This window comes from Malaya genurostris, chromosome 3 (genome assembly GCF_030247185.1).
Source record: "Malaya genurostris strain Urasoe2022 chromosome 3, Malgen_1.1, whole genome shotgun sequence".
Lineage (NCBI taxonomy): Eukaryota > Metazoa > Arthropoda > Insecta > Diptera > Culicidae > Malaya > Malaya genurostris.
The window spans coordinates 186,995,475-187,019,253 of record NC_080572.1 but is presented as its reverse complement, the minus strand read 5'-3'; the positions used below and the strand labels follow the sequence as shown (position 1 = coordinate 187,019,253).

At 36.8% G+C, this 23,779-nt stretch overlaps 1 protein-coding gene across 6 annotated transcripts in view; it reads right to left on the bottom strand.

Annotated features, from left to right (window-relative positions):
- LOC131439503 (ankyrin repeat domain-containing protein 11) overlaps nucleotides 1-23,779 on the bottom strand; it is a 105,394-nt gene that overhangs the window by 36,948 nt on the left and 44,667 nt on the right. For 3 of the 6 annotated variants that reach the window (XM_058610602.1, XM_058610603.1, XM_058610604.1), the window contains exon 2: nucleotides 6,532-6,789. The exons of 2 other annotated variants lie outside the window; for them this stretch is intronic. In XM_058610602.1, coding sequence (XP_058466585.1) covers nucleotides 6,532-6,571 — 40 coding nt within the window. In that variant the 5' untranslated portion in view covers nucleotides 6,572-6,789. Of the gene's footprint in view, nucleotides 1-6,531; nucleotides 6,790-6,934; nucleotides 7,401-23,779 lie in introns of those variants that run through there. One more of the 6 variants, XM_058610605.1, reaches the window with a different exon arrangement.

Here is a 23,779-nt window from a genome sequence, read left to right as displayed (position 1 = left end):
GCAGAACAATCCCAAACTAAACGCTTTCCTGGGCCAACGACTAACAGAAGGCCTCCCAACCCCTGGTGGGACAAAGAGTGCTCAGAGGCTAAACTCGCAAAACAAAATGCTTGCAAGACGTTTCTAAAACGGGGAGGAGGAACTCCTCAGAATTTTGAAAAACTTATGGTTTTAGAAACCAAGTACAAGAGCATACTTCGAGCCAAAAAATGTAGCTATTGGAGACATTTTGTCGAAGGTTTGTCAAGAGAAACCTCAATGAGCACTCTTTGGAACACGGCCAGACGAATGAGGAATCGTAACGTGGGCAATGAGAGTGATGAATACTCGAACCGATGGATATTTGACTTTGCTAGGAAAGTTTGCCCAGATTCTGTTCCTACGCAGAGCATTATACGGGTATCTCCTCCAAATAATGGTTTTATTAATAACCCATTTTCAATGATGGAATTTTCTATAGCACTCTTGTCTTGTAACAATAACGCCCCTGGGTTGGACAGAATTAAATTCAACTTGGTGAAGAATCTGCCCGACCTCGCAAAAAGACGTTTGTTGGAATTGTTCAACAAGTTTCTTGAGCAAAATATTGTTCCACTTGACTGGAGACAAGTGAAAGTTATCGCCATTCAAAAGCCGGGGAAACCAGCTTCCAATCACAACTCATATAGACCCATTGCGATGTTGTCCTGCATCAGAAAATTGTTCGAAAAAATTATTCTACGACGTCTCGACACTTGGGTCGAGACGAACGGTTTGTTGTCAGATACTCAGTTTGGCTTCCGTAGAAATAAAGGGACGAATGATTGCCATGCATTACTTTCGTCTGACATCCACATTGCCTTCGCTCAAAAGCAACAAATGGCATCTGTATTTTTAGACATTAAAGGAGCATTTGATTCAGTTTCCATTGATGTTCTTTCAGACAAGCTCCACCAACATGGACTTCCAGCGGTTATAAATAATTATTTGCACAACCTTTTGTCAGAGAAGTGCATGTATTTTTCACATGGCGATTTGGCAACATTCAGAATTAGCTACATGGGTCTCCCGCAAGGCTCATGCCTCAGTCCGCTCCTCTATAATTTTTACGTGAATGACATTGACAGCTGTCTAGTAACCCCATGTACACTAAGACAATTGGCAGATGATGGCGTGGTTTCAGTTACTGGGCCCAAAGCTATTGATCTGCATAAACCATTGCAAGATACCTTAGATAACTTGTCCGTTTGGGCTGTTCATCTTGGTATCGAATTCTCTGCGGAGAAAACAGAGTTAGTCGTCTTTTCAAGAAAGCATGATCCCGCGCAGCTTCAGCTCCATATGATGGGAAGAATGATCCAACAGGTTTTAACTTTTAAATACCTCGGGGTGTGGTTCGATTCCAAATGCACGTGGGGAGGACACATTAGGTATCTGATAACGAAATGCCAACAAAGAGTAAATTTTCTTCGAACAATAACAGGATCTTGGTGGGGTTCTCATCCGCAAGATCTAATAAAATTGTATCAAACAACGATACTTTCAGTGATGGAATATGGATGCGTTTGTTTTCGTTCCGCTGCAAACTCTCATATGATCAAACTTGAGCGAATTCAGTACCGTTGTTTGCGAATTGCCTTAGGCTGCATGCATTCGACACATACAATGAGTCTTGAAGTTCTGGCGGGAGTTCTTCCATTAAAAGATCGATTTTGGGAGCTTTCATCACGCCTGCTAATAAGATGTGAGGTGCTGAATCCCATGGTAATTAATAATTTCGAACGACTAGTCGAGCTTCGATCTCAAACAAAATTTATGACAGTATATTTTAACCATATGTCACAGGAAATCAACCCTTTAAGATATATTCCTATCCGTGTCAGCATCCTAAGTGCCCCTGACTCAACTTTATTTTTCGATACATCCATGCAGCGTGAAGTGCGTGGAATCCCGGATCATCTACGCTCGACGGAAATCCCAAAAATATTTTCAAGTAAGTTCAGGCATATTGACTCTGAGAAAATATTTTATACGGACGGATCGCGAATTGAAGAAGCGACAGGGTTTGGTATGTTCAACAATAATGTTTCGGCCTCATTTAGGCTTCAAGAACCTGCATCTGTTTATATAGCAGAGCTAGCAGCAGTTCATTATAGTTTGAGTGTTTTATGTGTGTTATAGTTTATGAGCGACCGATTGCTTTCAACGAATTCTATAGCTCGTCTCGCCAAAAAACACTTGCCAGCTGGCAAGCATCTTGGGATAGAGATGATCTGGGTCGGTGGATGCCCTCAATTATTCCGAAAATATCGACAAAGGCATGGTTCAGGGGACTGGATGTGAGTAGGGATTTCATTCGTGTGATGTCCAGACTCATGTCCAATCACTACACGTTAGATGCACATCTCCATCGAATTGGGCTCTCCGAGACTAATCATTGTGCTTGCGGAGAAGGTTATCGGGATATTGATCATGTCGTTTGGACTTGCGTGGAGTATAGTGATGTCAGATCTCAACTAATAAATTCTTTGCGTACCCAAGGTAGACTATCCAATATCCCAGTTCGAGACATTCTTGCTTGTCGTGACCTTTCATACATGAAACTTATTTATCATTTCATAAAGAAAATTGGAGTTTCAATTTAATAAAGGCCCCTTTTAAGACTTAGTTCTGATCCCAGCTGCGTCCATGAGTTCAACCAATAGCTAAATTAGAATAAAAATTATGTAATGATACAAACAAACTCGAAACAGTTTACGAAATTATCAACAAAATGTCTGAAAATAACAGCTTATTTTATAATTTATAGAAGTTAATCGTTTGGTTCAAATAATATTTCCGAGTAGATTTTATAATTAATGACGAGTTACCTAAGATGATATTTAAGCTATAAGAGAATATGTTTTAATAAATTCAAAACGTTGTGACTATGTTAGAATTAAATTAGGATAAGAATATTATGTAAAAGTGATGCTACGGCGAAGAAAAACTTATGTAAACTGCCTTAAGAAATAAACGTATTTATGGAGAAAAAAAAGCAGTATTCGAGCGTTGTACGAAAGAGTGAGTAATATAGAGACCAAGGCAATAGTTGTAAGAACTGTTTTGCGTGTGAACGTGATAATTGAGTATTTGTCAATATTCAAAATCATTCGATTTATCTTACACAACTTTGAAAAAAAAATTGGTGTTGAGGAATAACGGCATCCTCGTTGCTTCGAACTATTTGGAATAGCTTGAGATCATTAGCAAAAGATGCAAATGTTGACATTGTTGACGCAAGATTCACATCGTTAAAGTACAGGAAGAAGATCAGCGATCCATGATGGCTGCCTCGTGGAATTACAGATGAAGCAATAAACTCTTTGGATACAGTCATTTATCTTGATTGCTAATCGGCGATTATTGAGGTATTAACAAAATCAATACAGTATGTTAGAACCAAAGCCCAATCTGTCCAACTTAGCGATTGTGATTGCGTGGTTAATTTTGTCAAAAGCAGTGGAAAGATCCGTGTGGATAAAGTCAGTTTGTAAACCGCAGGACACAACTTCCGTCACAAACGTCGTGAAGAATAAGGGATTGGTAGTTGCGGGCCGTTTCTGCAACAAAACACTTGCAATGGTTGATTTTACGGTTCCCAAAATTTTTGATCGGGATAGTCCTCAAACTCACGGAATAAAATTCGTTCTGCAAGGTTGATATTAATATATTTTTTTTAAACTGAATACAAACCGACTCTGAAGAAGGTAAACGACATGTTGCTGACATAAGTTCCTTTAGTCACCAACTTAACCACCTATGACCATGGGTCATATGACAATTCAATATTTGCACTAACCATTTCAGATATGTCGTCATTAGTCACATCAGGTGTTATGCGGAACAAATAAAGCAAGAATTTGTTCGCCGATCTTTCGTAGATAGGCATTCGGATCCCTTCTGTGTCAAGTCTGGTCCACGAGGCTGTTTGGGTGCACGGCGAGGATCATTGGGTCATATTCTACACAGAAAATAAAAATAAAGTTTACAGAAGACCCAATCCCTCATATGATGCAATTCATTACGACCTAATTTGTCGAAGGACGGAAAATTCCAATTGTAATTACTCAATGTAGAATGAGACTGAATTTTATTGGTTCCGAATGTGATTTCCATTGAGCTAGCAAGTGCGACTGCATGAATTTATATGCACCACTTACCAGCCAAGCAGATGTGTGCTTCCGTGGCTTGGTCATTTAACGGATGTGCTTTGTGATCCGATGATTCCTGGTTCAAATCGCGGTGGTGGCTCGCAGTGTTTGTTATGTTTATTTGAATGAATTTGGTGTCATAATGTTTTTGAATCACACAATATTACATGTGCTTGCACGTCAATTTACTGCGACGCTCCCGGGTTGTCGGTTCAATGCATAGGACGCTGGTCTTACAAGCCAGCTGTCGTATGTTCGAGCCCCGACCTGAAAGGATTCTTAGTGTCAGTAGGATCCATAGTACTAGCCATGCAATGATTCTGTACGCTAAGAATCGGCTGCGAGGTCTGTTGAAACAGAAAGGCCAAATTCCACGAAAGGAATGTAATGCCAAGACTTTGCTTGACTTTGCTTTGCGACGCTCCATTCATGTGTATCTTATAAGATGTAAAATCACAAGATTTTTTCAAAGTGTGTTGTTCTAGGTGTAATAGTACGTGGAGTTTGATTCGACGATTTTTGCGATGCTATTTAAAATAGCTCAAGAGGGCTCGGGAAACGTTAGAACAGGTCACATGGAACTTACTTCCACGATACCCGCAGCATGAAACTGAATCGATGCCGGATATAGTCTGCCTGCATTTGGCACAGTTATTCTCAGTACTCATTGTTATCGTGTTAGACCGGGTTCACTTAAGACACATAGAAAGGATTGCACTGGTGAAACGGATGATTTAGAAGAGTTGAACTTGAAGTTAGTTGAAGAACAAATGAATTAAATGAAATTTTCAAAAACGCACAAGATATCGATCTATTTTTTCGTGGAATAACCAGAAAAATGATCAGGAAGTACGAGTGAATAATGAACTCTTCGTTGATTTCTAACCAGTTTTATTCGGAAATAGCCCAACTAGTTTACCTTCTATAAGAAACCCCTCTACAATTGATCTGGGGCTAGCGGATGACGGTAGTATTTGTAGTAAACGGATTACTCAAACAGACTTTGACTCAGGATCATCTACCAATAATATTCAGGATTTCAAATAAAGCAATGATTAATTCGATTAGTTCTTTATTCTACCCCCCTTAGAACTAGTCGTCTAGGATACAGATCTCAATCCGAAAGTAATGTGAACCCTGGAATTGTTTTGAGAAATTTGACTACTATCGATACAGCAATAGATCGTTTAAATCATTACAAAATTGAAGTTAGGAGTCTATCAGTTCCAAAAGCTCTAACTAAATTTAATTCTCCTATCATCAACTGCTCCTTCGTCGGCATCAATATCAACATTCTACTCAGGAATCCATAGTTGAGCACACTCAAAAAAAAAACATAGTTCTACGATTATTTCAGCTCTCAAACCAGTTTCAGCTTTCGAAGAAGGAAACTAAATACTCCCTGTATTAAGGATAAAGTCAAAGTCGACAATTTTTTCAATTTTTTGAGTTTTGTTAAAATCAATATCTATCACAAATATGAGCAAAAAACAAGTATTTTCCCAAGATGATATTACTGAGACAAATTATGATAAAATTAGAGCAATCATTAGCAAAGTTAAAGAAAAGCTCAGAAACTTTCTGATTGATTTATAACTGCTGTTAAACCCCTCAAAATCGTTGAACGAGACATGAGGTGTTGGTCCAATTTTCAATGGATTGTTCAACATAGAACCTGTAGCACTTTTACTAAACTTCTCGCTCAAACGCAAGATTTTACTTGTTGAATAAATACAAAACATGATACTGAAAATGGTTACTCATATTTGAGGTAGTATTATTTTTCCCGGTTTTGCACTAAAACTCCTGGTTTTTTCCCGGTGAAATCAAATTCCCGACTTTTTCCCGATTTTCCCGGTCACCCTGGAATTATGAAAATGATCTTTTTGGCCATAAAGAATGGTTACATAAAATCTGAGCCACGAAAAAACGAAAAAAAAAATGCCGTGGAGCCGCTTATAAAAAAAATTATATACTTTATGTTTCATCTTCGACTCTTTAGCACAGTGACAGTTTATGCTGAACTGTTATGCCACACAGCAGTTCAACATAAACTGGTAAGCGGACATAAAGTTTCTACTACTTGCAGAACACCTATTTTCTTTAGCCGAAGTACGATGTTTTGACTGACGTGCCGGACATAATATAAAAATTATTTTCTTCACAACTGATTTTGTTTTTACGTTTGAAATTTCCGCTTTCAAAACTTACATCTTTCAACTGTTATTACGGATTATTTTCCTTCTACACATTTGATAACTTTGTTATGGAACTAAACTCAACTTTTCACAGTACAAAAATTGTCAATTTTTTTTATGTAGCACATTAAATACTATCATAACAACGGACAGTTATTTACCTTTACTTTGCTGTGACGATGCTGGCGTACGTCGTTGCATGACGCAAACAGTGGAGTCGCTTCGATGGCAATTATAGGAGCTGTTTCGTTGTTACCAGGCGTTACTTCTTGACGGTACTGATAATAACACCGGAGAACACAACGCATCCAGCTCGAGTTAATTAGAATAACTTCGTGCTAGACTCACTGGGTTTGCATCACTACTGTTTGACTACAAATGTTCTCGTTTGTATGGAAATACACTTGTCTGGCTAAACACTGCAATAACATCGACAATCGCGAATGTCGGTCGTTCAAACGAATCGAGACAGAAATGTGGAAAAGGAAAAATATAAATACATGCATCGGAATAAACATTATAATAAATGACACTACTATTATTCATTCGTCTGTTTGTCTCGACCTTTTCTGGTGCGCTGGCTCGAAGACATGATGTCCATTCGTCCGTACAAACGTTTTTCCCCTTTCAACCAATTATTGCATGGAGTTTGTGGAGCTCCAGTTGTTCAAACACATATAAGCGAACGCAATCTCGCTACCCTCATACACTACGCGAACCATCCGTAAATCCACACAAACTTTGCTTTTTTTCACACTCACACTCGGAATTCGGAATCACGTTTCTGAGCAATTTGTAGCAATAACCGTGGCGTGCAACTGATTTCAATAATGCTAACAGACTTATTCCTGGATAGTAGGGCAACCCCACAGAACGATGTGAATTCGAGCCGATCAGAGGCGCACTTCGTCATGATTTCACAAACAAGTTCAACTAAAGTTACTGGTAAAATATTACCATGTCCCATGCCAATAAAAAAACAGAACAAACTGAGTAATAATAACAGCAGGAGCAGAAAAAGGTGTACCATTCAATGGTACTCTCAATAACACTTCACCTTACCTCTTCACCACGACCCCGGTCCAAATTGGCCGACAGTAAATAAAACAATCGATGGTGCAAAAAAGAACGAAATTTGCATTTTTCCTTCGCTACCAAATTTGGTGACGTAAGCAAACTCGGTATTTCCGTGGTTCTTGGTGCCGCGGGGTCAGGTAAAAAATGGTACATTTTCCGGTATGTTCTTTGCGTGGTAGGGATTTTGCAGAGAGGGGTTTTTTCCCACCACTGTTTCAGCACCCTTGAAAAATTGGGGCAGGTCAACTGAAGCTCTGTTCCGTTATTACGAGATTCGGAATTGTACTGCTCGGGATAGTAGGTAAACGTTCGCGGGAATTGATTTTGCATGATTCTAAAGTTAAAATATCTTACGAGCAATGGAGTCATTTCAAATTATATGTACAGAGTCAAAATCCATTTAATATAGTTTGACCTGATGTTCGAATCTTGAAACAAGTGTGTGTGTGTGTTTAGGGTGAATTCCACAGTTAGTTCCTGTTCGGACACAATTAATGCCTGAAAGCCAAATCACATTTTAGAGCATTTTATCCGACTACAAAAACATTAACATTGAATCATTTCTAGAAAGATCTTGCCAGTACTGAATAAAATTTGATTTTTTCTGAAATAACTGTTGAGATAAATGAAGACTGCAACACTTTCTTCAATGTGTAACTAATTGCAAAAAAAATTGATGAAATTTTAGATAAAACTAGTTTAGAGTGCAATGTTTATATGTGCAAAATTTTGTTACAATCTGTCAAGTGGCTATCTCGACTTCCAAGCAAGAAGAACCTTAGACTAAAAATTATGAGCGATATCGTGGAAAATCTAGATCTGTCCCACAGGTGGATCATGAAACAGTTCAGAATCTACCATTCCACCGTGCCCCGTGTGATAAAATCGTTCAAAGAGACCCAGACGACCCAGCAGCGGACGCCATGCAGCTGAAGTTTTTCGTCGGCGAGTCTCGCCTGGATGTATCGGGAATGTTCCGTCGAAAGAAGATTGACATAACAATCGGCAAAGTATACAAAGACAAATGCCTGCTGCCCTTCCTTCAGTTCCACCAGGGTGATACTCTGTTTTGGACGGATTTGGCATCGTGCCGCTACGCGGAACCAGTGATGGAGTGATACGAAGCCAACGATGTTGTTTTTGTACCGAAGAAGGTAACTCGATCAAACTCGTCAGAACTTCATCCAATAAAAATACACTATCCAGCAAAAGTTTGGACTCACTTGAGAAAATCGTTTAGTTTTCTATTCGTTGCTTTATTCATCATTCTAAAATTAGTCTACGTATTTGTATGACAACACATGTCATCATTCCAAAGATTTCTGAAAGATTTATTTGAATATATGTATTTATTCTACCTTAACATTATAATATGAACATTGTAGCAAGCAATACCTTTGCAGTACAACAACTATTTTTTAACTAAGATTCGATACATCGTAAATTGAAAATGTGCTCCAATGACTTCGAAGAACACATGCTTTAAATTGCAAGAAACATAATATCAATGTAGACAATTTCACAACTGGAGCATTGCATAGGATTTTTGTTAATATTGCTGCTTTAAAACTCTGTTCAAAATTTTTAAAATAGCAAAGGCAAAGCAAATATCGAAGGAAAACCGAGTTCAGATAACGCAATGAGAAATAGCACCAAAAGTGAATATGTTTGAACTAATTTCAAAAACGGTATTCTCAAATCCGTTACAATTGTTTGAGGATGATGATTTAAATGCTGAATAAACAAACAGATTTTTCTAAGTGAGTCTAAACTTTTGCAGGCCAGTGTAAACTATGAAGGGCAAGCTCTGAGAAACAGGGAAGGTCTTCAACAACGCGACGGATTCGAAGAAAGCGTTGACGAAATTATTCATGAAAGATGGTGCGAGTATTGCACAGGATTTTATTGGTAGCGTTAAGTTCAAAGTGCGGGCATTTAACCTAGGAGAGGATGATGAATTAGCCAACCAAAACATTTATTCCCTGAGAGTTTCAAAAATATCCGATTTAAAATGAACTTTAAGGGATCAATGAGTTTATAATTAAGCATGAATATTTAAATATTTGACCTGGATTTGAAGAAAGATTGTACGCTATGAATCGTCTTCGAAGATCGTTGAAACGTAATGGTCGAGGCAAGTTGACTCATGCATGGTAAAGCAGGGTGCATACTTTAGGATATGGAATCAAGATTCAATAGCATAGTGAATATTTAGGGTTTTTTTTGGCTACAATACATCGTTTGGACACAACCATATTATTATTGAACAATTGTCAAACAGCAGTTGAAGAAGAGTGGAAAGTTTATTCGGGATTCTACAAACCTGAAGTGATGGTTGAACAGGTTAGCTAACAGACTGTTCATAAATTGATGAGAAGTATCCGTAAAACAGTTCAAGATATAATCAAAACCAAGTTGGAATTAGTGTCCTTTAAAACGCAATAAAATACCTTAATCTTGAGTTTTTTTACATCAAGATTTCCGAAATAAATTAGTTATTTTAGCCTCTTTATATTGGCTAAAACTTTACGCACAATTTCAACAATCGCTTCAAATATGAATATGTTTTTTGATATTCTCCTTTGATCTTTCAGTAAAGAGCAGTGTAAATTGAACGACAGCTTGAGTAGGCATGAAACTACCACAATTAACAATTACACCGTAGAGCAATGTTTTTTTTTGGTGATGTCTCAGACGAAACTTACCAGGATTCAGTAGGAAACTGTTTTGTGTAAAAAAAGGAAAGTGGTGAGTTTCAGATTGACGAAATCGAAGATTCTGAACTCACCATTTTTTCAATTCGATAGTGATTCATTAACGAAAATTCTTCAACAATTTCAACGCATTTACTGAATTTTGTGCAAAATTGAATCCGAGAAAACGCCATACGATCTCTCAGAATCATGTTATATTTGGCAGAAACGTTCTCCATTGAACTTTTATATACTCTTATTTTTTATTCGGCCATTAGGGTGACCGTTTCCATGTTAAGGTGGATCAAAAAATCGTTTTCTCCGATTTTCTTTATAAAAGATTGAGCTTTTCCTTGTTGGTGTCGTCTGCAAAGTTGTAGGGATTATTGACAGTGTCTTTTGGAAATGAACGAATTTTTCATTTTAACTTCATTTGTTTCACATTAATTCTAGAGAATTTGTATGTTCAACAAAGTTAGATTTTGTAAAAATACGTTAAATTCTAGAGAACTTCAAAGCTCTATGACAATTTTTGAAATATTTATGGGTAGCTTAATATAAAAAATGGTCATATTGCATACTTAATTATTTCAGAAGTTTGCAACTAATGTTACAAACCAAACCACTCTAGTTTTAAGTACTTTTAATTTACATTAAGACCTTGAAGAAATGGTTTGTATCCGATAGTATCCTAGGATTCTACGAGCGAATGTATATCTGATGTATATGAAATTTATGGACTTTACGTATTTAAATATTTTCTTAAACATAAATTGAATGAACATAATATACGATACACATGTTTAACAAATTCTATTTCACTTCACTACTCTTATGAATGCTTACTGCTCATTGTAACTCAAAAACCTTCTCGCATTCGGTAAAAAAGGAGCTTCAACTTTATGGTGTTTTCGATCCTTCAGTTAGTTACTATGGAATTAGAAGACAAAAGAAGTGGCATGAATGCATCTATGTTAAGTGACCTTTTCCATTATTTCTTGTATGATTTGTATAATAAAGTTTGATCTGCAACTGATTGCAATTTTCTGCAATAATACGGTACGAAATATGAATATTTGAATATTAAACCTGGATTTGAAGAAAGGTTGTTCGAAACTGATTTGGCACCTCGAAAGGAAGTGGAAGGAGTCTTAGTGCCAGTAGGATCGCATCACTTAGCCATGAGGTGATTCTGTACGCTAAGAATCGTCTTCGAAGTTCGTTGAAACGTAATGGTCGAGGCAAGTTGACTCATGCATGGTTAAGCAGGGTGCATACTTTAGGATATGGAATCAAGATTCAATAGTATAGTGATCATTTAGGGGTTTTTTTTGGCTACAATACACCGTTTGGACACAACCATACTATTATTGAACAATTGTCAAACAGCAGTTGAAGAAGAGTAGAAAGTTTATTCGGGATTCTACAGACCTGAAGTGATGGTTGAACAGGTTAGCTAACAGACTGTTCATAAAATGACGAGTAGTATCCGAAAAACAGTTCAAGATTAAATCAAAACCAAGTTGAAATTAGTATCCTTCAAAACGTAATAAATGACCTTTATCCTGAGTTTTTTTACATTAAGACTTCCGAGATAAATTAGTTATTTTAGCCTCTCTATATTGGCTAAAATTTTACGCTTTTTAAGTATCACAGCACAATTTCAACAATCGCTTCAAATATGAATATCTTTTTTGAGATTCTCCTTTGATCTTTCAGCAAAAGAGCAGTGTAAACTGAACGACAGCTTGAGTAGGCATGAAACTACCACAATTAACAATTACACCGTAGAGCAATGTTTTTTTTGGTGATGTCTCAGACGAAACTTACCAGGATTCAGTAGGAAACTGTTTTGTGTAAAAAAAGGAAAGTGGTGAGTTTCAGATTGACGAAATCGAAGATTCTGAACTCACCATTTTTTCAATTCGATAGTGATTCATTAACGAAAATTCTTCAACAATTTCAACGCATTTACTGAATTTTGTGCAAAATTGAATCCGAGAAAACGCCATACGATCTCTCAGAATCATGTTATATTTGGCAGAAACGTTCTCCATTGAACTTTTGTATACTCTTATTTTTTATTCGGCCATTAGGGTGACCGTTTCCATGTTAAGGTGGATCAAAAAATCGTTTTCTCCGATTTTCTTTATAAAAGATTGAGCTTTTCCTTGTTGGTGTCGTCTGCAAAGTTGTAGGGATTATTGACAGTGTCTTTTGGAAATGAACGAATTTTTCATTTTAACTTCATTTGTTTCACATTAATTCTAGAGAATTTGTATGTTCAACAAAGTTAGATTTTCATTCAGTAAAAACCATTCAAGCGAAGAGGTTGTGTTTCGATTGTACTGGCTCGTGAGTTAACGGCTGATACCGAGACAATTCTAAGCTTCAGGTAGTTAAACTGCCCATAGCAAACGTAATATTCGGGGCGTTTCCCGACTGGAAAGCTAGCAACGAAGGCCATCCCGTTCATACGCACAGAGGTGTAGAAACACAGAGGTGCGAGAGCATAGAAGTGACGAGTCACAGAGGTGCCATCGCATAAAGGTGCGAAGACGAAGGGGTGCAAAGGCACAAAGGTGCTAAAGCAACCCAGTGCTGATCTACCAGGTACCAGAATTTGTACGCTGCGTAGGATCAAAAGAGACGGCATATATCGCGAGGTGCTACACTGCAAGCATCGCATTTGATCGCCACCAAGAGCAAAAGCACTGTACCTGGGGTCAGGTACAGGCAGCACAGCAAGTGCACTGGTGTTCACAACGACGGCAGAGCAACTGAGATAGCAGTAAACGACAGAAGACTGCCAATTGGAAACAGCAGAAGACTGCCAATTGGAAATCGTTGGAAGAGCTTCACGTCGTTCTTCACGATAAAGGAACAGAGACATCAGCTACAAGGTAGATTTAATTTAATTTATTTTTTATTTCTTATATCTGAAATTTTACTAAACATAAGTTTTTATTTTGGTATTATTAATTTACAAAAAAATTTAATGTAATGGATGATCTTATGGAAGATCATCCGAATCCGATTCCGGATACTAGTAAGAGTTTAAATACTCCGAGGGCTAAACATTATCCACAGGGTACCACTGGGCCATGGATAGTCTATCTTCGAAAAAAAGAAAAGATTTTAAATTTGATGCAAATTACCAAGGATTTGACATCACATTTCTCTGAAGTTAAAGAAATATGTAAAGTTAATAGAGATAAAATTCGAGTTGTTGTCAATGACTTGAAACAGGCGAACGAAATTGTAACCTGTAAATTATTTTCTGTTGAATATCGAGTTTACATTCCATCGAAGGAGGTGGAAATTGACGGTGTTGTGACTGAAGCAAGTCTGACGGCCGATGATTTACTTAAAAATGGAGTTGGTCGTTTTAAAAACTCCATGCTTGAGGGAGTTAAGATACTCGAGTGCAAGCAATTGTACTCAGCATCTATTGTCGATGGAAAAAAGTCGTATCGTCCCTCAGATTCGTTTCGTGTAACATTTGCCGGATCTGCGTTGCCTAGCCATGTCTATATCGATAAAATTCGTCTTCCTGTTCGGCTTTTCGTACCGCATGTTATGAATTGCACGAACTGTAAAAAATTCGGGCATACAGCTACTTACTGTAGTAATAAGTCCAAATGTATCAAATGTCAAGGGCCTCATAAGGATAATCTTTGCGATAAAAATGTTGAAAAATGTGTTTATTGTGGGGAGAGACCTCATGATGATCTTTCAGTATGCGCTGCATTTAAGTTGCGTAAAGACAAAATGAAGCTTTCTTTAAAAGCACGGTCTAAGCGCACATATGCAGAAATGCTTAAAACGGTCATACATGTCTCCCCCTTGGAAACCGAAAACGGTTTTTCAAATCTTATGGAGCCAGAGGAATCTGACTCCGACGGAAATAGTGAAGATACCTCGTTTGTCACTCCTCAAGGGTCTGTTAAGAGGAGATTAACAAACCACAAAATACCTAAAAAGACACCTAAAATTACATCTTCAAAAAAAGATCCCCGTGTTAAAGCTAAAAAGCCAAATTTAAAACCAAAAACTGTGCCTCCTGGTTTGTCAAATTCACAAACCAATCCAGAAACTAGCTCAAGGAAAGACAATAATCCAGTGGGCTCCGTTTCACATTCACCAACAGGATTACTTAAGTTTTCGGAAATTGTAGAATGGATTTTCGCAGCATTCAATATTTCTGAACCTCTAAAGACTATCATAACGGCATTCCTTCCAATAGCTAGAACTTTTTTGAAACAGTTATCAGCTCAATGGCCAGTTCTTTCAGGTTTTGTATCATTTGATGGATAATTTATCATCCGCCGCAAATGATTCAATCACTGTCCTGCAGTGGAATTGTCGAAGCATCATGCCAAAACTTGATTCATTTAAAGTTTTGTTGCATAGTCAAAAATGTGATGTATTTACTTTGTGCGAAACATGGCTTACATCAAACATAGCCTTAAGTTTTAATGACTTTAACATTATACGTCTCGATAGAGACTCTCCGTATGGTGGAGTGCTTTTAGGAATTAAGAAATGTTATTCCTTTTATAGATTAAATATTCCTTCGACTTCTAGTATAGAAGTTGTTGCTTGTCAAATAAACATTAAAGGAAAGGACATTTGCATTGCTTCAGTATATATTCCTCCAAGAGCTCAAGTTGGACAACGACAGCTTAATGAAATTGTCGAAGCCCTTCCTGCTCCACGTTTGATTTTAGGAGATTTCAATTCGCACGGAATGATGTGGGGTTCCGTTTACAATGATAGCAGATCATCCTTAATATATAATATTTGCGACAATTTTAGCATGACGGTACTAAATATGGGTAGCATGACACGGATCCCAAGACCTCCTGCACGTCCAAGTGCATTAGATTTATCTCTTTGCTCGACTTCAATTCGACTAGATTGCACCTGGAAAGTATTTCCTGATTTACACGGTAGCGATCATTTACCAATCATCATCTCAATTAGCAGTAACAAAGGCATTGCTAATTCAGTTAATATTCCATATGATTTGACAAAAAATATTGACTGGATTAAATACCAAAGTAATATTTCAAGTGCCTTAACTTCAATGGAAGAGCTCCCCCCACTTGAAGAATATGACTTCCTCGTTTGTTCGATTCTGGAGGCCGCAGAACAAGCCCAAACCAAACGATTTCTTGGTCCATCGTCTAACAGAAGGCCTCCAAACCCTTGGTGGGACAAAGAGTGCTCAGATGCTAAGCACGCGAAACAAAATGCCTTCAAGACGTTTTTAAAACGAGGAGGAGGAACTCCTCAGAATTTTGAAAAATTCTTGACTTTAGAAACCAAGTACAAGAGCATACTTCGGGCCAAGAAATGTAGCTATTGGAGACATTTTGTCGAAGGTTTGTCAAGAGAAACCTCAATGAGCACTCTTTGGAATACGGCCAGACGAATGAGGAATCGTAACGTAGGAAATGAGAGTGAGGAATACTCGAACCGATGGATATTTGATTTTGCGAGGAAAGTTTGTCCAGATTCTGTTCCTACGCATAGCATTATTAGGGAACCTTTTTCAAATAATGGTTCCATTGATAGCCCCTTTTCTATGATGGAATTTTCCATAGCACTCATGTCTTGTAACAATAACGCTCCTGGGTTGGACAGAATTAAATTCAACTTGGTGAAGAATCTGCCCGACCTCGCAAAAAGACGTTTGTTGGAATTGTTCAACAAGCTTCTTGAGCAAAATATTGTTCCACCTGACTGGAGGCAAGTGAAAGTTATCGCCATTCAAAAGCCGGGGAAACCAGCTTCCAATCACAACTCATATAGACCCATCGCGATGTTGTCCTGCATCAGAAAATTGTTCGAAAAAATTATTCTACGACGTCTCGACACTTGGGTCGAGACGAACGGTTTGTTGTCAGATACTCAGTTTGGCTTCCGTAGAAATAAAGGGACGAATGATTGCCTTGCATTACTTTCGTCTGACATCCAAATTGCCTTCGCTCAAAAGCAACAAATGGCATCTGTATTTTTAGACATTAAAGGAGCATTTGATTCAGTTTCCATTGATGTTCTTTCAGACAAGCTTCACCAACATGGACTCCCAGCGGTTATAAATAATTATTTGCACAACCTTTTGTCAGAGAAACGCATGCATTTTTCACATGGCGATTTGGTAACATTCAGAATTAGCTACATGGGTCTACCGCAAGGCTCTTGCCTCAGTCCGCTCCTCTATAATTTTTACGTGAATGACATTGACAGCTGTCTAGTATCCCCATGTACACTAAGACAATTGGCAGATGATGGCGTAGTTTCAGTTACTGGACCCAAAGCTATTGATCTGCATAAACCATTGCAAGATACCTTAGATAACTTGTCCGATTGGGCTGTTCATCTTGGTATCGAATTCTCTGCGGAGAAAACAGAGTTAGTCGTCTTTTCAAGAAAGCATGATCCCGCGCAGCTTCAGCTCCATATGATGGGAAGAATGATCCAACAGGTTTTGACTTTCAAATACCTCGGGGTGTGGTTTGATTCCAAATGCACGTGGGGAGGACACATTAGGTTTCTGATAACAAAATGCCAACAAAGAGTAAATTTTCTTCGAACAATAACCGGATCTTGGTGGGGTGCTCATCCGGAAGATCTAATAAAATTGTATCAGACAACGATACTTTCAGTGATGGAATATGGATGCGTTTGCTTTCGTTCCGCTGCAAACTCTCATATTATCAAATTAGAGCGAATTCAATATCGTTGTTTGCGAATTGCTTTAGGCTGCATGCATTCGACACATACAATGAGTCTTGAAGTTCTGGCGGGAGTTCTTCCATTGAAGGATCGTTTTTGGGAGCTTTCGTCGCGACTGCTAATAAGATGCGAGGTACTGAATCCCCTAGTTATTAATAACTTCGAAAGGCTAGTTGAGCTTCAATCTCAAACAAGATTCATGACTGTATATTTTAACCATATGTCACAGGAAATCAACCCTTCAAGATATATTCCTATCCGTGTCAGCCTCCTAAATGTCCCTGACTCAACTTTATTTTTCGACACATCCATGCAGCGCGAAGTGCGTGGAATTCCGGAACACCTACGCTCGTTGGAAATCCCAAAAATATTTACAAGTAAGTTCAGGCATATCGACTCTGAGAAAATGTTTTACACGGACGGATCGCGAATTGAAGAAGCGACAGGGTTTGGTATGTTCAACAATAATGTTTCGGTCTCCTTTAGGCTTCAAGAACCTGCATCTGTTTATATAGCAGAGTTAGCAGCAGTTCATTATAGTTTGAGTATAATCGTCACATTATCTCCAAACCATTATTTTCTTTTCACAGATAGTCTGAGTGCAATTGAAGCCATTCGCTCAAAGGCTGCTGGCAAAAATGAACCTTTTTTCTTGGGCAAAATAAAACAGTGCCTGAACGTCATATTGAATAATAATTATCAAATCACAATAGTTTGGGTTCCGGCTCATTGCTCCATTCCAGGCAATGAAAGAGCCGATATTTTAGCCAAACGTGGTGCTATTGAGGGTGAAATTTATGAGAGACCAATTGCTTTCAATGAATTCTATAGCGCGTCTCGCCAAAGAACACTTGCCAGCTGGCAAGCTTCTTGGGATAAAGATGATCTGGGTCGGTGGATGCACTCAATTATTCCTAAAATATCGACAAAGGCATGGTTCAGGGGACTGGATGTGAGTAGAGATTTCATTCGTGTGATGTCCAGACTCATGTCCAATCACTACACGTTAGATGCACATCTCCTTCGAATTGGACTTTCCGAGACTAATCATTGTGCTTGTGGCGAAGGTTACCGCGATATTGACCATGTTGTTTGGACATGCGTGGAGTATCGTGATGTCAGATCTCAACTAATAAATTCCTTGCGTACCCAAGGTAGACTATCCAATGTCCCAGTTCGCGACATTCTTGCTTGTCGTGACGTTCCTTACATGAAACTTCTTTATTATTTCATTAAGTCCATTGGAGTTCCAATTTAAATTTTATTTTATGTTAGATTGTTTTCTCTTCCATGAGCTCAACCAATAGCCAGCTATCTTATATTAAATAAAAGTGATGAACTGATACAAACAAACCTGAAATAGTTATAAGATCATGTACAAAATAAATGTATTTCATTTAATGTAATTTATAATAGCAACTCGCTTAATAAAAACAGTGTTTAGATTAACTAATGAATACCAACATACTAATAGGATATTCGAAATGTATTAGGTTTAAAGTACTATGTATTGTAGATGCCACGGCGAAGAAAAACTTATGTATATTGCCTATGAAATAAACGTATTTATGAAAAAAAAAAAAAAAGTTAGATTTTGTAAAAATACGTTAAATTCTAGAGAACTTCAAAGCTCTATGACAATTTTTGAAATATTTATGGGTAGCTTAATATAAAAAATGGTCATATTGCATACTTAATTATTTCAGAAGTTTGCAACTAATGTTACAAACCAAACCACTCTAGTTTTAAGTACTTTTAATTTACATTAAGACCTTGAAGAAATGGTTTGTATCCGATAGTATCCTAGGATTCTACGAGCGAATGTATATCTGATGTATATGAAATTTATGGACTTTACGTATTTAAATATTTTCTTAAACATAAATTGAATGAACATAATATACGATACACATGTTTAACAAATTCTATTTCACTTCACTACTCTTATGAATGCTTACTGCTCATTGTAACTCAAAAACCTTCTCGCATTCGGTAAAAAAGGAGCTTCAACTTTATGGTGTTTTCGATCCTTCAGTTAGTTACTATGGAATTAGAAGACAAAAGAAGTGGCATGAATGCATCTATGTTAAGTGACCTTTTCCATTATTTCTTGTATGATTTGTATAATAAAGTTTGATCTGCAACTTTTTGCAATTTTCTGCAATAATGAGGTACGGAATATGAATATTTTTTATATTAAACTATCCATAACTATTTCAAAAATTGTCATAGAGCTTTGAAGTTCTCTAGAAACTTTGAGTTTTGAATTACTGTGTACTTGGCCAATTTCGCTAATTTTCTGATATGTCTATAGTTTTCAGGAAAAATATGTGAATATGATAAAGTTGAAGTTTTGTGTTAGAAAACGTCAATTGAATATTTTTTTCAACGGTTTACATGGTTTGTAACATATCGAAAAATAATGCGTAATTTTTTGTTTATGAGTTACAATTTTTAGAAAATTTCAAGTTATACATTTATTGACCATATCAATTCATTCCAATCATAACTTTTAAGCTACTGAACCGATTTCTTCAATTTTTATTTTCAATTCCTTAGAAAAATACGAATATATAATTAATGGAATCTTGTGTTTGTTTGATTGTTTCACCTTTTAACGGTTTCCATGGTTTGTAGATAACTGACGCAACATGTTTTTATTATTTTTAAAATTTGGACCTTTTTTCATGACATATGAAAAAGATAGCATTTCGAAAAACTATAACTTAAAAACGAAAAACTTCTCTCCGCTAGTTTTTCGATATATTATGAAGAAAGGTCCAAATGTTTAAGAAAAATATAAAAACCTTTCTTTGGATCCACCTAGTGGCGTAATTATGCCTTTCTCATATTACTTATGTTTTCAAAAAAAATCACTGAAAGATTTTAAACATACTTTACCCTATGAAAGCATGATGAAATTCACTAATATGGGACTATGAGATTTCTTATTTCATGAGTGACATTATTTGACACATACTCACACACATACACGCACCACATACCCATACATTGCTAAGCTCGATGAACTGTGTCGAACGATATAGAATACAGCTCTCTGGGCTAATTTTCACAGAATTAGCTCTCTGGGCTAATTTTCACTAGTCAATGTTTCAAGTGATAGCATAAAATTTTCTATATGTGAAAATAAGTGTACTTTTATAGAAAAGCATCGTTTACATGATTTTTAATACCCTAACAAGTAGGTACAAATTGAATAAAAGATTCACAAATTTACACAAATATTTAATTTTTTCACCTGAAAAATAAAGGCTTAAATGTGGCAACCCTGCACGCTATACGAAATTGAACAAAGCACGCTGCGAACGGAGCAAAACCGCACGTACCAGTTTTGCATCGTCATTTTGAATGACGATTTAAATGTTTTGACACTCATCGCCCTATAATTTCGGAACCGGAAGTCGGATCTGGAGGAAATTGCACAGTATATTTAAAGACTTAAAGCTTTAATTTGAATCATGATTCGTGAAAATCGGTTTAACCGTTGCTGAGAATTCAAAGTGAGTTCCCATTTTAGAGATTTTTTTCACTAGTAGTCCCAAAGTAGTTTTATATATTCACTAGCTAATAAGATCTGCAAACTAGATGAATTTAGCAGTAAGATTTATGAAAATTTACACCTCGTTTTGCCATCGCTTCTGAAAAATATTCATGAAATTGAAAATTCGCTTATCGCGTTACCCAAGTAGCAATTCGCAACTAGTTCTGATACGACAAAGTCCAAACTATGTTGAAACAAGAGCACGAATATGTTTTTATGTTATACTGGTTAAAACATGGTGACAGCAATGTTTCATCATAACATAACTAGTTACGAAATAGTTATTTAGGTTTTCAATCATAACATCTTTGTGTCATATTGAATTAAATATAATTTATAAGCTATCGTTACTTAATCCAAACATATCTTTAATCACAACTATGCTTCTAGCTACTAGTTGAAAATAAGTTTGTTAGTTTGTTTCTTCATTGAATCAGATAGTTATCGGTAGGTTTTCCCAACGTTATGATAACGAAAATGCAAACAAAATAACCTTTTTTGGCCTGAATATTGCGAACACAATATGGAGTCTCAAGAAGTGTATGAAACGTAAATAAAACCAGGATATTACTTTTTTCAAAACTACTTTTTGCCGAAAATAGTGAATACGTAGTATACGTAGTAGTGAATATGAATAGTGAAACGTCATTTTTGTTCTATGCACTGTCATAAACACGAAGAAAATAATATAGGGATTAAACATCGATTGTGATAATATTATAATTCTCATGATATATGAATTTAAAATGATGAGAAATCACTCTACTTGGAATAATTTTGAGCATTCTGACCATAGGGTTATTTTGTTGTTTATTTTTTATATCTTTATAAACAGATTTTGATTGAAGGCGCATAAAAAACAGTTGAGTAAAATTGAATTCCGCTCGGCATTTTTTGGATCGTTGTGAAATTTGTACCTTGTATCAAGTTTGTGATTTAAAGTACTCTTCTGCTTTTTTTTATTGATGATAGAAAGGTATTCTGGATTCATTCAATGTTTATAATGTCGATGGTGACTAAGTTTCAACTAGTTTACTTGAAAACAAGTTATTTTCAAGTTATGAAAAGATAAGTTATTCCAGTATGGCATTACAACGTAACGACAACTTATTTTTAGCCGACTTAACAACTAGTAGAAACTGCGCTTTTAGAGTCATGCAAGTGGTTAGATGTTAGTAACAATCACTCAAATATCTGGTTGCAAACTAGTCACAAACAAGCTAGCGAAACAAAAATTGTTACTTGGGTATAATACCGGAAATCGGATCTGGATCAACTTTTCGGAGACTTTTTAAAGAATTTTAAGACCTTTTATTTGCTTCTTAGTTTGTGAAAATCGGTTTAAAAACTTTAGAGGAAATTGAGTGCGCATTATTCAATAAATTTGCACATATTTCTTTGTAATTCCGGGATCGAAAGTCGGATCCAAATGAATTTCAAGAAAATTGTATGAGGCCATTAGACCTTTCATTTGAATCTACACGGAACGAAAGAAATTAGCTCTGCGCCTAATTCGTATTACTGTTTTTGAATTAGTTGATTTTAACAACAAAATTTTCAAAATAACTATAAAATTAGTTAAAATTGAGAATTTACTTTGCTGAAAAAAACTTTTATTTTTAGAGAATGTTTTTAGTTGGCGAATATTCTGGACACAAACCAGCAATATTTCAATCCAGTACGAAATTCTCATTGACAACAAATTTTGTTATTAAAATCAGAACATTTGTTTCTATTTATTTATCACCATCATTACATACACACGTACACACAGACAGACATTTTGTGATCTCGACGAACTGAGTCTAATGGTATTTGACACTCGGCCCTCCTTTTTGATGTTGTTTAAAAATGTTTGGTTTTAGAAAAAATACAATATAAAATCACAAAGCGCTCTTTGTCCTCTAATCATGGAATCCGTTAAAAAGATATTCGATAGAAGTTTTCAAAAACAAAATTTCAACTACATCATATTCGAATATTTTTCCTACAAACTATAAACATTTATTAATAACATATTTAAAAATAGGCGTGGTTCAAAAGTGAGAAATTAAAAAAGCCCTTCACAAAGAAGCGAAAAATAAAAACGTTTTCTGATCTACCTCAACAAAGAAATGGTCACTTTAATGACAAAATAAAAACGATTCTTTCAAATATTACGAAATTCTGAGAGATCGAATATAATTTTGTCATAGAATTGTTGAATAAAAATGTCTGATTAAATTTTGCACAAAATTTAGCAAGAGCAATAAAATTGGAGAAGTTCTAAAGAATTTTTATCAAAACAAATAAAACGATAATGATTTTCGAGAAATTTGAATACAATTGAAAATGAGCTTCAAGCGCTTATGGTGATCCGATTTACTTCGAGTGCGATCGCATAAATCGACCACGAAACCCGCCAATGAGTCACATTTTTTGTCGCTCTCATACACACACATATGCATATGACTGATTGACATCAGATTGAGGAGTAGTAACTTCTAGTCAAACCACTTGAAAAATATCACTTTTTCTCTCGATACTGGAGTCCAAACACGATTCGAACGGCCATGTTGGAAGAGTGTGATAATAGCAATGTACGACAAGTCGCCTGCTACCACCGTCTCAACAACGAATGAGGCAACAGGCTGTCACTACTTAACGCGAGTCGGCCACATTTCCCGATGAATGCATGCAATAATAAGTACGTACACTTCAACTGCCGCCACACGCGCACGAGACCGCTTCGGGTTTGATAACGATACGACACGGTTGTTCAGCAGTAGTGTAGCAGTACAAAGTTTCCGAGCCGAGCATCATAGATGCATTTAGTAGGCGGCGAAGTGGTACGTAGTAGCACTCAATTTGCTTACTTTCCACCGCCCACTTGGCAATGAATACATTGCACTCATCTCCCCACACACAGACGGTAGACTCATTGTAAGTTACTAAAGCGGTTCGCAGTACCATCTTCGCAGCTTCGCACTCCCGTGTCTAACCCCAAAAATGCCTGACCATGACCATTTACTTGCGGACTGCCGCTCTGTAAAGCAGTTTACAACGCTCTTCCCCGGTTGAGCAAGGTTGCAAAGCGAAGCGCGAGAAAAAAAACACGACAAAGAAAGAAAAGGAGATTGCAAAAGAATGTCAATACAACAAGTTTGCACTTCTCTAACACACACTCACCGGGACAGGCTATGTGTAGGCAAGAGACATGAAATTACGTTCGGGATTCCAGTACATCCCCAATCGGATGTGCAGCGTACTAGAACGTCACAAATGACGAAAGGAGCGGAAACCCCCGTCGTACACTCTCTTCAATTTTGTGTGGGTGAATGAACTTTCGCAATT